This window comes from Oryzias latipes, chromosome 8 (assembly GCF_053564925.1).
Source record: "Oryzias latipes strain Hd-rR chromosome 8, Olatipes_Hd-rR_3.1".
Classification (NCBI taxonomy): domain Eukaryota; kingdom Metazoa; phylum Chordata; class Actinopteri; order Beloniformes; family Adrianichthyidae; genus Oryzias; species Oryzias latipes.
In genome coordinates, this window is record NC_136244.1 from 1434102 (window position 1) to 1448014 (window position 13913).

Consider the following 13913-nt stretch of genomic DNA (forward strand, 5'->3'; position numbering starts at 1 on the left):
AGCGTGAAGCGGATCTGCGAGTTGTTGCATGTTTTTCTGACTGCACAGCTGGTTTCTCTAGTCATGGTTTTGGCGCCGCAGCGGCTGACATTTATGAAGTCATTAGTTCAGTTTGTTAAATTACAACAAAGCAAAGTCAGATTGTTCTGTTCTCACTAATGTTACCATGAAAAGTTTTAAATCAAACACTACAGCTGATCACCACCATTTACTGGAGGTGAAAAGAATGAATAATGATGTCCAACTGCAGAAAATGTATATGGCTATAATTATCAAACTAATGAAAAGTCAAAACATTTCATTCTACATGCAATAAAAGCCCCATGACAGAATGAACTTACATGAAGTTCCTCAGGTCCCGTCTCATAATGACACAAAAGAGGAATAAATCAAAATACACATTTTTCATGCTAACAGTTGTAAAGTTTGTATTGATGGTATTTAGTTCTGACGCATCCAATCATTTTGCTGTAGGCATGACAAACCGTAAATGCAGTACTTGTGGTTTGAAACAAACATAGGTGCCATATCATTTCAACTTTGGCCTATTTGATCTTGTGCAATATTGTTATGAAAGCACTTTTTTGACTTAATGCCAAAATATGTTTTAAGGTTATTTGACCTGCTGTTTGTGAATGAAATATCATTTCAGATCTATTGGAAATGTTTAATATTTCTTTGTGTTGGAGTTCACATTATAGTTGGTGATGGTTCGGTTGTTAAAGAGAACATTTAGAATTATTACTTCATGTCATGACGTTGCTGACCCCTGATTTACATAATAGTTGCGTAAAAACATCATGAAACTCTCATAAAAGGCGTAATTCTCAACCAAGCCAAAATTTTGAACGAAATTCATGTAAAGCCCTGTCAGCTGAAACCCTCTGTTAAGCTGATTTTTCTTAATAAATCATCAGAAAAATACCACTATATCATGTTAACACCATATACATCAGTGTGGGTTTTTGAATGTAGTGTAAAGTATGTGACAGCTGATCTGGTGTTGAACCAGTTTTGGCCAAAATTCTCTAAAAGACTCTTAAAATATCCTTTGCTGTGTTTCTTCTGTTTTCCGTTATCAAGAGGATCAGACTTAAAGTTTTGAATCACCTCCTGATCAGTGAAGCTGGGTTTTTTGACTGGAACCTCCTTTCTTTCCCTCTTACAGCACACGCCCAGCTTGTGACATAACAACCTGTATTGTCTCATTCAGGGTCTTGGATTTTGACCGGGGGTCTCCGAGAAGGCGTTTCCCGCTGTGTGGGTGAAGCTGTGAGAGACTTCGGCGCTGGGGCTTTGAATTCATCTAAGAATAAAGTGATCGCCGTAGGAGTGGCGCCATGGGGAATGGTCAACAACAGGCAGCAGCTTGTCAACCCAAAGGTACGGAGGGTTGGGAGGCGTCTGTTGACGCGTGACGTCCGTGATGTGACGGCTGTGTTGTGCGTTTGAAGGGGAGCTTTCCTGCCCGGTATTACGTTCAGCACAAGTCACTGGACTCCAACTATTTGGACAACAACTGTAAAGCCTTCCTCCTGGTGGATGATGGAAGCGTGGGCCGCCGGGGGGGGGTGGAGGCATTTCGGGCTGACTTGGAGGACTACATCTCCCATCAGCGCACAGGCATCTGGGGTGAGTCTGTTTTCTGTGGGTTTACCCAAAGATGGAGATTTTGTGCTGCACAGATGTAAATGCACAAAGTTATCCTTTCATATGTTTTATTATTTGAATTTCAAAAATATCCAATAATATCATCAACATAAAATTTCATCGCCATTGATAAGACCTTGAAACCAGGCGGGACTTAGTGTTAGCGTCTGCTTTCGTCTCACAGAACACACTTTGTTCTTTTGCATACAATGATGTTATGAAACACGCTTGTGTCATGAGTGAAGCTTCAGAGACGTGTGACGATGCAGCTCATCCTGAGCTGGCAGAGGCCGCTGGTGCACCAAAATGCACCGTTCCTATTCAGATTCAATATTGCATAGTTTGATTTCTTGCAGCTCTTTTGGTTTGTTGTTGTATTTAAATGGTAATTGGCGTATACTTATATAGAGATTTTCTACCTTCCTTGAAGGCCCAAAGTGCTTTACAGTCCCTTTCACTTATGCACGCACACATTCACACACTGAATGTGTGTGAACTGATTTAGAAACTGCTAACGTTTCATTTTTGTAACCTTTTACCCTGAACAGGAAGCGGTGGGATTGAAATCCCAGTTCTGTGCATGCTCATTGCAGGAGACGCCTGCATGCTGCAGGTGAGGCGGCACGTGCACACTCATGCTGCATATCACTTTGTGGAGTTCCCACCACTTTCCAGACTCTGTAGATGACTTTTAGATGTTCTTTCTAATGAACCGTCTTCCTTTGAGGCCCAACAAACGTCAGGTCTCAACACAGCATCCATAGAAGACCTGCAGCCAAAAGCACAAAGTCACTGGAAAACACAAAACATTTATTTAATCTGCATTTAGTATCATGGACATGATGTTTGCTTCATACTATTCAAACTGGACTGTGTGCTGCTTTGTTAGAAGAAAAGCTGCTGCATCTCTCTGTTGTAAGGACAGTTGAGTGAATTCTAATCCTTTCTGGATTTCCTGACACAGAGAGTGAAAAATTCCCTGGAGAAATCCACGCCCTGGTTGGTTCTGGCAGGTTCTGGTTCGGCTGCAGATCTGATCAGTGAGGTGTTGAGCAGTCTGTCTGACATCATCCACGACCCAACATCTCCGTCTTCAGAGGGCCCAACTCCTGAAGTTCTCAGTGACGATTCGAGGCAGATGGTCCGTCAGAAGGTCCGGAAATACTTTCCCGCCGAAACGGAGGTGGAGAAGCTGGTGGAGCATGTGAGTCATTTGGACGGTTTCACCGACACAATTAATTGTTGTTGTTTTTGTACGCCATGGTCTTTAGTTTTAATTTAAAATCATCTGAATGTTAATTTTTCTATTAAAAAGTTTATTTTTTAAAGTTTAAATATTTCCCCTCAAGATGCCAAATTTATTTTCCTAGTTTTTCTTTCCTTTTGTTTCATCATCCACTAATTTAATTTCCTTGATCATTTGTTCCCTTTTCATGATGATGGTACGTCTGAGTTGCTGTTTTTCTGCATAATAAACAATTAAAAATGAGAATGCAGACGTTAGAATTCAGCCCTGTGACTTTGATGAAGATCATATTCTGTGTCCAGTGAGTTGACTTGATTGAGCAAAGTAGAAATTCTAAACCTTGTAGAAATTAAGACAGAACAAAATGAACAGCTTTTTAAAAAAAAAGGATGTTCAATTAAAAAATATTCAATCTATTGGCATGTGTCACTCTAATGCAAAACCCCAGTAAGATACAGACTTATCTGGTCAGTAAAAGATGCTTATTGGCTCAGTTGAGCTTGAGGAGACCTTAGGAGCAGCGTGGACACTAAACAATGCAATTTCAAGGTCAAAGGGGTTGCACGCTCACAGATGAGGGAAGGAATCTCCAGACGAATCTACCAGAAAGAAGCTTTCAGAGACGTCTTTTAGCTGAGGAGGTCCAAATCCAATTATAATCTGCATCTAACTCCAGAACAACAGGCAGAATCCAAATCAGAAAGACAGAACAGTCAGAGCATGGGGCAAAACTTTTGTGATGTTGGTGTGAATGTGGGTGTGCACGTGTGAATGTGGGCGTGCATGTGTTAATGTGAGAGTGCATGTGTGAATGTGAACGTGTGAGAGTGCATGTGTGAATGTGAGAGTGCATGTGTGAATGTGAACGTGTGAGAGTGCATGTGTGAATGTGGGCGTGCATGTGTGAATGTGGGGGTGCATGTGTGAATGTGGGCGTGCATGTGTGAATGTGAACGTGTGAGAGTGCATGTGTGAATGTGGGCGTGCATGTGTGAATGTGGGCGTGCATGTGTGAATGTGGGCGTGCATGTGTGAATGTGAACGTGTGAGAGTGCATGTGTGAATGTGGGCGTGCATGTGTGAATGTGGGGGTGCATGTGTGAATGTGGGCGTGCATGTGTGAATGTGAACGTGTGAGAGTGCATGTGTGAATGTGGGCGTGCATGTGTGAATGTGGGCGTGCATGTGTGAATGTGGGCGTGCATGTGTGAATGTGAACGTGTGAGAGTGCATGTGTGAATGTGGGCGTGCATGTGTGAATGTGAGAGTGCATGTGTGAATGTGAGAGCGTGCATGTGTGAATGTGGGCGTGCATGTGTGAATGTGGGCGTGCATGTGTGAATGTGAGAGTGCATGTGTGAATGTGAACGTGTGAGAGTGCATGTGTGAATGTGAGAGTGCATGTGTGAATGTGAACGTGTGAGAGTGCATGTGTGAATGTGAGAGTGCATGTGTGAATGTGAACGTGTGAGAGTGCATGTGTGAATGTGGGTGTGCATGTGTGAATGTGGGCGTGCATGTGTGAATGTGAGAGTGCATGTGTGAATGTGAACGTGTGAGAGTGCATGTGTGAATGTGGGCATCAACGTGTGAATGTGAACGTGTGAGAGTGCATGTGTGAATGTGGGCGTGCATGTGTGAATGTGAGAGTGCATGTGTGAATGTGAACGTGTGAGAGTGCATGTGTGAATGTGGGCGTGCATGTGTGAATGTGAGAGTGTGAATGTGAACGTGTGAGAGTGTGAATGTGAACGTGTGAGAGTGCATGTGTGAATGTGAGAGTGTGAATGTGAACGTGTGAGAGTGCATGTGTGAATGTGGGTGTGCATGTGTGAATGTGGGCGTGCATGTGTGAATGTGAGAGTGCATGTGTGAATGTGGGCGTGCATGTGTGAATGTGAGAGTGCATGTGTGAATGTGGGCATCAATGTGTGAATGAGTCCAGGGACATCAAAGCACTTTAGACTTCCCTTCATCAAAGCAGAGAGTAATGTATAATTATTCACTTTTGACCATTTAGCAAGACTTCTTACAGAGCGCTGATCAAAACCGTCTTTCAAACCAGCCAGTTTTGAAATCACCACCTTGAGAAAGCTGAGTCTGTAGTTCCAGATTCATATTTAATTTAATCCTTCTCAACCCAAAAGGAAAACATGGGAGAGGAGGTGAAATTTGACTGGAAGAATTTGTGAGGAGAACTGCGTGTCCCGTTACCTAAACGTTACCACCAGAGCTCTATGATGTCATTATGTCCATTAGTAACTGAAACATGGGTGTTTAAATGACTGAAGACATGAGAGGAGACAACGCTACAACGACACCACTTTTTATATTAACATTTGTAGCTGTCACTGTTGTGTTAATAGCAGTAATGTTTACATCAACAGGTTCTTAGTATTTATCAGAAGCGGGACTTCATCACTGTTTTTCGCGGCGAATCCGAAGACTCTGACGACTTTGACACCGTCCTCCTCAGATCGATTCTTGGAGGTGAGAAAACAGGATGACATGATTTTCAGATGTTTTGCATTAATTACTTTTCTGAGTGCATCCTGTGAGGATTGTGCGGTTGTCTCTCCTGAATCCTCATCGTCCGTCCAGTTAGACGTGTGAGCCTCACTCTGCACCTCTGATCTTTGAATGTGTGTCTGTCTGAAGCTAGCAAACGAGTCTGCAACAAAGCCATCGAGTGGGTTGAAGAGCTGAAACTGGCGGTGGCGTGGAACCGAGTGGACATCGCTAAAGCGGAGCTTTTCAACGGAGCCATAGCATGGAGTGTATGTTACATCATCTACACCACTGAGTCTGAGCTCATCAGCTGTGAAGTCATTGAAGTAACCTTCTCTTTCTCTTTTAGTACCATGAACTGGAGGAATCCATGACAGACGCTCTGGTCAACGACAAGCCTCATTTTGTGCGTCTCTTCTGTGAAAATGGCCTCAATATTCTGGATTATCTGACCTATGGTCGCTTGGAAAAGTTGTACAACAAACTGTCGGACACGACGCTGGCTTACAGTCTGCTCCAGAAACGCTTGAACGAGAGGCAGGACCTGAACAGGTCGGAGTCCCTCGTGAACGGAGCAGCATCAGCGTCTAAGGCGAGCTCCGAGTGTTTGATGATGAGCCCCGCTTCAGAACTGCAGCTCAGCCTGTTTGAGGTGAGGAAGATGCTCAGGGAACGGAGCTGAGGGCGCTCATTTAAAGGGTTGGCACTTACGGTGGGTGCACCACCGTTACATGCAGTGTTTGCACGCGGTCACTAAGGAGCCAGTACTCACCAGGGGCCTCATTTATAAACGTTGCGTACGCACAAAAGAAGGCATACGCCACTCTCTACGCAATAATTGATATTTATAAAAAGCAAACTTGACGGGAAAATGTGCGGTCCTTCAAGCTCTGACCCAGGCGTACGCACAAAAACGGGTGAAATGAGAAACGGCGACACCGTCGGCAGATGGAAGAAACACGTGAAAGTGAAAATGACAATCCTGCCTCTCAGAAATAACATGAAGACTTCACAAAGCAAGTCTTACAATTAACAGCTACACCAACACCCGTTTGATCGATCAGCAGTGAGACAAATAAAAAAAAAATCAAACGATAATTACAACAGAAATTCAAATGAACACTTATTTGCAAAAAGAAAAGTGAAATATGTTCTGCAATATTGGCATGTTGTGCAATTCATCCTCATAAATAATATAGTTAACAGAACGAAATAATGTACAAAACTGATTAGCCGCGTTTATAATGTGTCCGTCTGGCAGAGCAGATATAGGTGCAATTAGACAGACAGATGGATAGATGGAGAGAGATGCATTAATTGTCCACTGGGGAAAGTTGTTTTCATAGTAAAACATTTCTTCATAAGCTACAGAATTATGGTATTCATGCATATGCCTTTAGTTTGTTTTATTTTTGATTATTACCGACATCTGTAGCTTGTCAGATGTAATTAAATGGAGGGAAATAAAATGCCCCATCACAATGCGTAATGACGCACAATGGCTGATCTTGCGCTCTTAGAAGATGTGGCAAATGGAAGAATTCGGAGTGAACGCATCTTTAGACAGCAAGAAGGGATTCCCCAATTATTGCCGCCAGTCTCTCCCCCCCCCCACCCACCCGTGACACACTCTGGCGATGCAGCGCTAGACGTTTTTTTGCCTCGACTTTGATGTCCGACCATTTCTTTTTTATTTCGGCCACGGTCCGAGGTTGTGAGGCTACAGCCGTCTGCCACTCACGTGCCTTTTTGGCATTAGTAATGCCCACACTGTGCCCTCCAAACAACACTTTCTCCTCTTTTCCACCTCGCCAACGATAACTTCTACTTCACATTGAGTGAAGTTACGTTTTTTTGATTTTCTCTCCGTGTTTGGCATGGTTTCGCAATCAATGAATATTCATTTGTGGGCGTTTCACGGACTATTTATGGACAAATATGGGCGTGTCATGAAGCCGCAAAAGCTGCATTTAGAATTGGTTGTGATTTATTAAGGGAAAGATGCGTAGGATGTGCGTGCGCACGGTTTTATAAATCCGAATATTTCTGTGCGTACGCACGTCCTATGTTTCATCCGTACGCCACTTCTGACGCAAATCCTACGCAAAGTTTTATAGGCCTGCACAATATACCGCACATTTATCGTTATCGCAATTCTAGCTCTGCAATATGCATATCGCAAAAGACGTCAAAAATCGCAATAAATCGTAAACCTTAATTGTGTTAAAACAATCTTATGGCAGCTTGAGGCATTTAATAAATCAAATAAATCTCTTTATGCATTTGACCAATCGGATGGACGCCTTCACGTTGTTGACCAATCAGGTGGAGGCCTATTACGGTAGATGTTTGTCACCTATGTAGACGAGGGTCATGTGGAGTATAATTTTGAAACTTTTGCAATGAAATGGCAATGATGTTTTTGGTTATTTTGCTATTGATTTATATACCGCAAATTATATCGTTATCAGAATATTAATCTCTAATATCAGAAGTTTTCCTCATATTGTGCAGCCCTAGTACTCACCTTTATGTCCAGAGTGTGGCATACTTCACAGTACACTTACAACACACATGACAATGGTATGTTCCATTTTCATGACGTCCCTTCAGGCCGGTGTGACCATCTTAAGGGACATCATGACAATGCCACATATCTTCCTTCATAAATAACTTTTTGAATTTGTTTTTCTGCTAAAATTCATAAACAGAAAGCGAAGTTTGGGATTTCATTATTTAAGGAGAATTTGGTCACCCCAGTAAAAGTTGTTTGGAAGGATTTCTTGCCCGGTCCTCCCGTGGTCTCCGGTCATGGTGCCGTTCTCGTGCAGGTGTCCCGGCTGCTGTGGGACCTGTTGGGGGATGTCTGCCAACCTTTCTACTATGGAGCTTTGGACCTGGATCCCAAAACCAGTCCGAGGGTGGCTCTGAAGGTCAGTGATGCAAGTCCTTGACACCAGCCTGCATGCAGAGAAATGAGACAAATGCTTGCAAAGGAAACTGATATCAGTGACCAAGGAGCAGAACGTCTGACCCACAATGCCGGCTGCATATTTCTATACGAGACTTCAGCCCAGATCTCTTTCGATACAACAACTTGTCTATTTATATATGTAGACTTCAGCACAGATGTGCATAACGATGCTGATACCTCTCAGTACCAATAAAAAATCAAACGTAGAATTGGCAAAAATATTAGTAAATAAAAGTTCATTCAGAGAACTACAGACTTTGCTTTTTGCTCTTATCAAATTAAAAAAAATTAAAAAGGCCTGAACAAAATAGATGGCTGTCTGAGAAAAGATTAAAAAAAAGCCCTTTACTCTTCCGATCCTTGTTCAATAACCAAGAAATGAACTTTACGAAGAGAAGAAGACTGCTGTGAAGCACGAGGAGGTTCAGTCATGGTCTGGGCTGCTCTGCTGCATCTGCCACAGGCCTCTTAAATCTGTGCAGATCCAGTCAAATGTCAAATGTATTCAGATCTTCTGGATCTTCTCAGGTGTTCTTGGTCGGTTCAGCATCTCTGAAACGGGCCGTCTTTGAATGTGAGGCTTTCTGGAAGGTTCTTAAAGGGATGGTCATTTGAGTCTGTTTCAATACTTATACTTATTTAAAACACCTTTCCAAATGAATGATTGATTTTTCTTTAATTCATTGGTACTTTTGTCCATGTTCCATTACTTTGTGACCATTGTGTAATCCTAAACAGAGGAATATTAACATTTGGTCCACATCTGTGACTGCATGTGGCTTAGCTAAACTCAGAGATAGTTCCTGCATGCACATACACAGAAACTCCTCTGACTGAAGAACTTTTCTTCTCCATCAAAGCAAGTCCACAAGTTGCTGCTGCGGGACTGTGAGTATCGGCGCCAGCGCTGCCGCTCGCCCTGGACGGCCCTCTTCATCTGGGCTGTGTTGCAGAACCGCCCTAAAATGGCCGTTTTCTTCTGGGAGATGGTGAGTCCTGCTCAAAACTCAGCACTTTAGGATTGCACGTTTGCCTGTGGCCTCGTTGGATCTGCTTACGTAACAGCCTGGGTTTAGGGGACAGACCTGACATGGGTTTTGTTGGTGTTTTCCATCAGGCAGGAGAGTCTGTGATGAGCGCTCTGGCAGGCTGCAAGATCCTCAGAGAGCTTTCAAAGCTGGAGGATGAGACTGAAAGCAAGCTGGAGATGAAGAAACTGGCTCAGAAGTTTGAGGACCTAGCACATGGTACGAACGACCACGAGCGCTGTCTGTCTGCCCATCTCCTACGTCCCTCTTCAGGGGGAGCAGAACCAGGAATGGTTGGTCATTATGCCCAAACACGGCCTACCAGACTGGATTTAAAGTGCTGCTGGTTAGAAATGGTCCTAAATCCCTTTCTGAGCTCAGATGGGCTCTGAAATCTGTGGTGGAACATCGGGTCAGAACCTGAGATCCTGCTTTCAGCTGCTGGGATGCACCCCATAAAAGCAGATCCAGCAAGCTCAATCTCCTGCTAAATTTCCATTTTTGGTGTTTTCTTTTTGTCAACTTGATGTTTATTTCTTTAAAGAACTGTTGTTTCCAGACGCACGTGTTCCCTTTCTTAACGTGGATGTTGTGCTTCTCTTCGTGTCTCTCATGTTGGTGTTGTCCATGTCCAGATGTGTTTGGTAACTGTTACCAGAACAGCGAGACTTTGGCCTTCACTCTCCTCATAAGGAAGTCACCCGTGTGGGGAAAGGCTACCTGTCTGCAGATGGCCACAGCGGCCGACGCCCGCTTGTTCTTCAGCCAGGATGGCGTTCAGGTTCGTGGAAGGAAAACCACAAAGGAACCTCTCTGGTTCTTTGGAAATTTGACGATTTATTACAAACGTAACAATGATTTTTACTCAAGTTAAGTCTGTTCAAAGCTTATTAAAGCAGGCGTTCCTCAGGGATCCATCATGGGAACACTGTCATCCACTCAGTTGATCTTTAAAATCTAAAATCCTGCCGGCTTTCAAACACTCCAGAGTTAAATCTGTTTTTTTTCACTTGGGACCCCTGTCTTACAGAGCGGCGGTTGGCCTCTCCCTGTCCAGAGTATCCCTCTGTTTTATGATAGATAAAAGAAAACATCTGATTTTTGGCATAAATGTCAGAATACACTTTGTTCTACAGACATCTTTCAACACTAAAGAAAACTCCTCTGAATCTGTTTCTACTGTTAGAATCTGCTTAAGGGTCTTCTGTATCATGCAAATGTAATCATACCTGACAAGATCTTTAGTACCTCTCTGTGAAACAAAGATGATGTCATTCATTTGCTGTTTTCTCTTTAAAAACTAAATTGTCCTGTTGTGATTTTAATGTTAATAATCTATTTTTGTTAAATGTTTTATATCTTAACTGGTATTTTGGTCACAGGTTGTGACAGGAGGCAGAAATATTTTTAAATTGAAGAATCAAAAATCCCTGTTATTTTAGCAGAAATGCTTCTAATTAAACACCAATCTCTACACTTTTAAGCACTCTTTACAAAGCTTTCCTTATGTCAAATGCCATATTGGGCTTCACCATGATAGGGCTTATATCGTGCAAAATCCCTTTTTTTTCAAGTGTGTTATAATTAGGGATGGGTACCGATCCCCGGTATTGAACGAGCCCCGGGACAACATTCTTCAAGACTGCAGTATTGTTAAGATCTGACCTCAACGGTTCTGCTGTCGGTACTGGAGAAGTCACTTTATTTTGTGTGTCCCACAAGATATAAATGTTATCTACCATATTTAACTCACCAAGTCAGTCAATTTTACGTTAATTGATGATGATATTAATTTCACTATTCTCGCTGAAGAGGAGAGGTCTGTCTGGCAGACACAAGACAAGGCAACGCACACACAAAGAATGAAGAACTGTTGGCTTTCTGCAAAATACCTGCATTCTCCACCATGTTGCCTTATGCAACTGTATTTTATTTTGGAGTGAACAGTTTGTTTAATTTGCTTTATATTTATATCATGACAGCAATATTTCAAAACATTGCTGTTTATTTTCCTTTAAATAACTTTTTTTTCATTTATTTTAGTTTTTAATTTGGAAAAAATGTATAAAGTAAAATGTTTTGTTAAAAAAACAATGTTGTAGCCTAGTGAGGAAATAAATCACTTTATTTTCTTAATTTGTTATTAATTTATTTATTTTCGTCCTCAAAAAGTATCGATAAGAGTATCGTTAAAATACCGGATCGATAAGCAGTATCAATAAGAGTAGTAGTACCGTTAAAACCTTAACGATACCCATCCCTAGTTATAATGTTCATTCTTCACTAAAAACAACCCCAAAGTGGTTTTTTGATCCATTCAAACATTTCTGAATATTCGTCTAATAACCTGCTCTCTGAGCACAAGCCCCTCCTGATCAATGAAAACGAGTGGGTCCTCACATTGTGACATCACAAAGTGGGGAACTGCCCCTTCACAGCTGCCAGCTCCGCCCCCAGGCTTAACACATAGCAGAGCTAGCGGTGATCGGCTAAACGCTTTCCTTTGATTAAAGCGTGGTTCTTAAGTGGGTCGAAGGTCATATGTGATCACACATAGGGATGTAGTTTACTCTGAAAGGCCAAAGAAAGCATGTGGACGCTTTACCCCCTATTGGCCGTTTCATTTGTTTACTAAATTTCCTGCTGTATTCATGACGACATGATTTCCTGACTTGTCATGTTCTCATCGGTCGTCCTCGGCTGCAGTTCCTGCTGTCTCAGATCTGGTGGGGTGACATGGAGAGGAACACGGAGGTGTGGAAGCTGATCCTCACCTTCTTCTTCCCACCTCTGCTGTGCACCAGACTCATTCAGTTCAGGTCAGTGCAGATTGTGTGTCTGTGTGTGTTTGTGCGTCGTCACACGGCGGTGTGGTTGAAATTTCATCCCTTCCGTCTTTTCCTGCTTTGTTCAAAGGCGTCTTAGTGTTTAAAGCTGAAATGGGCGATGGAATGGAACTCACTGGAGAGTGTCTCCACCGACTCGATGACCTGAAGTCAGAAATGAGGCTTCAGGGGGGGAGGGGGGCATCTCTGCTCTCATTCAAATTAAAAGTTTATAGAATTCATATATTGCTTGAAAGCAGGTAATTATTAGCTCAATGAAAAAGAAAGAAATGGTGGATATGAGGAAAACTCACGATATTCAACATTAGTAATCAATATTGCGATGACGATACAACTTGTGATAAATTAACAAATGGCAAAAATAACAAAAACATTTCAATTTCACTGCAAACGTTTAATTTAAATAAGAGTCAACATTCATTAAATAGTTCAAGTTGCCATAAGATTGTTCGTTTCGCCAACTTTTGCAATATGGATATTGCACAACTTGAAATCGCGATGACGATAGATTTGCGATTAATTGTGCAGGCCTAGTCCTGCTTTAATGAAATGATGTCTTTGGTGCTTGAAACACGTTCTTGTGGCAGTTTTCTGATGGAGGACATTTATGAAGAAAGTTAAACTGTTTCTTTATTCAAATGATGAACGAGGAGCAGACGACAAAATGCTGTTTGAAAAAGGTCGTATTTGTGACGTGGAAAATACGCTGGGCGGGGCCAAAGTCTCCCTGCTCCACCCCTTTCTGATGGACTCACCTGCAGACAAAAAGATCAGATAGATCAGGGGGGGGCAATTATTTTAACTCGCAGGCCACATTGGGTTCTATAATTCAATAGAAGGGCCGGACCAGGAGCAGATATGTGGAGTGAGAATGAAATAACATGGAATGTAGATGAAAACATTTGGATTGAAAATTATATTCTAAAACAGAATATTCTAGAGGTTTTAGTTTAAACTTTTGTTCCCATTTTAGATCTCTTTTTTATTGTGAAGCCGTTTGGTACCTTCTAGGAGTTGTAAAGTGCTGTATGAATAAAGCTTCATTCATTCATGATCCTTTAATAAAGTAAATAACATTATTTATGAAATAGAACAATGACAAAATAACACTATGATTTTCAAAGACAAAAATTCAGGAAAAATATGCATTAAAAAACACACACACACAAAAATACAATAAACAGTGGATCCTCTCCCGTCATAATCCTAATAAAGACTTTGAGGGCTGCAGCTCATCACGTCTCAGTTTGCGCTGCGTTCTGCAGTCTTTCTCATCCAGTAATAATGAAAAAAAGTTAATTTCTCTGTCTTCTGCTGCAGCTACACATATATCTGCGTTATCTTTTCACCAGTACAGAGTCCCTCGTTTATTGCAGGAGTTATGTTCTAAAAATAACCGTGATCGGTGAAATCCACAGTCTGATTCCAGACGTTTATGGCAGTAAAACTCCTTACTGCATAAATACATTTTCCTCACACAGACATGAACATTTTCACCCTTTTCTCTTGTTTAAATTCTCAAACCTTCATAGAAATTAAGTCCAGGATCTTAGAATGAAAACAAAGATCTGATCACAGATTTCTGATCTGAAGAGCTCCGTGTTTCTGTACAAGAGACATGGCACGGACTGAGGAGATTGATTAAAAGGGTCTCCAGCCAA

General features: G+C 42.0%; 1 protein-coding gene across 3 annotated transcripts in view; it reads left to right on the forward strand.

The window, feature by feature from the left end:
- trpm4a (transient receptor potential cation channel, subfamily M, member 4a) overlaps window positions 1-13913 on the forward strand; it is a 58547-nt gene that overhangs the window by 30043 nt on the left and 14591 nt on the right. For all 3 annotated transcript variants that reach the window (XM_078951084.1, XM_023957855.2, XM_078951085.1), the window contains 12 exons: window positions 1214-1383; window positions 1455-1632; window positions 2199-2263; window positions 2615-2854; window positions 5284-5386; window positions 5555-5673; window positions 5754-6056; window positions 8236-8337; window positions 9239-9367; window positions 9496-9625; window positions 10042-10187; window positions 12113-12225. In XM_078951084.1, coding sequence (XP_078807210.1) covers window positions 1214-1383; window positions 1455-1632; window positions 2199-2263; window positions 2615-2854; window positions 5284-5386; window positions 5555-5673; window positions 5754-6056; window positions 8236-8337; window positions 9239-9367; window positions 9496-9625; window positions 10042-10187; window positions 12113-12225 — 1798 coding nt within the window. The remainder of the gene's footprint in view (window positions 1-1213; window positions 1384-1454; window positions 1633-2198; window positions 2264-2614; window positions 2855-5283; window positions 5387-5554; window positions 5674-5753; window positions 6057-8235; window positions 8338-9238; window positions 9368-9495; window positions 9626-10041; window positions 10188-12112; window positions 12226-13913) is intronic.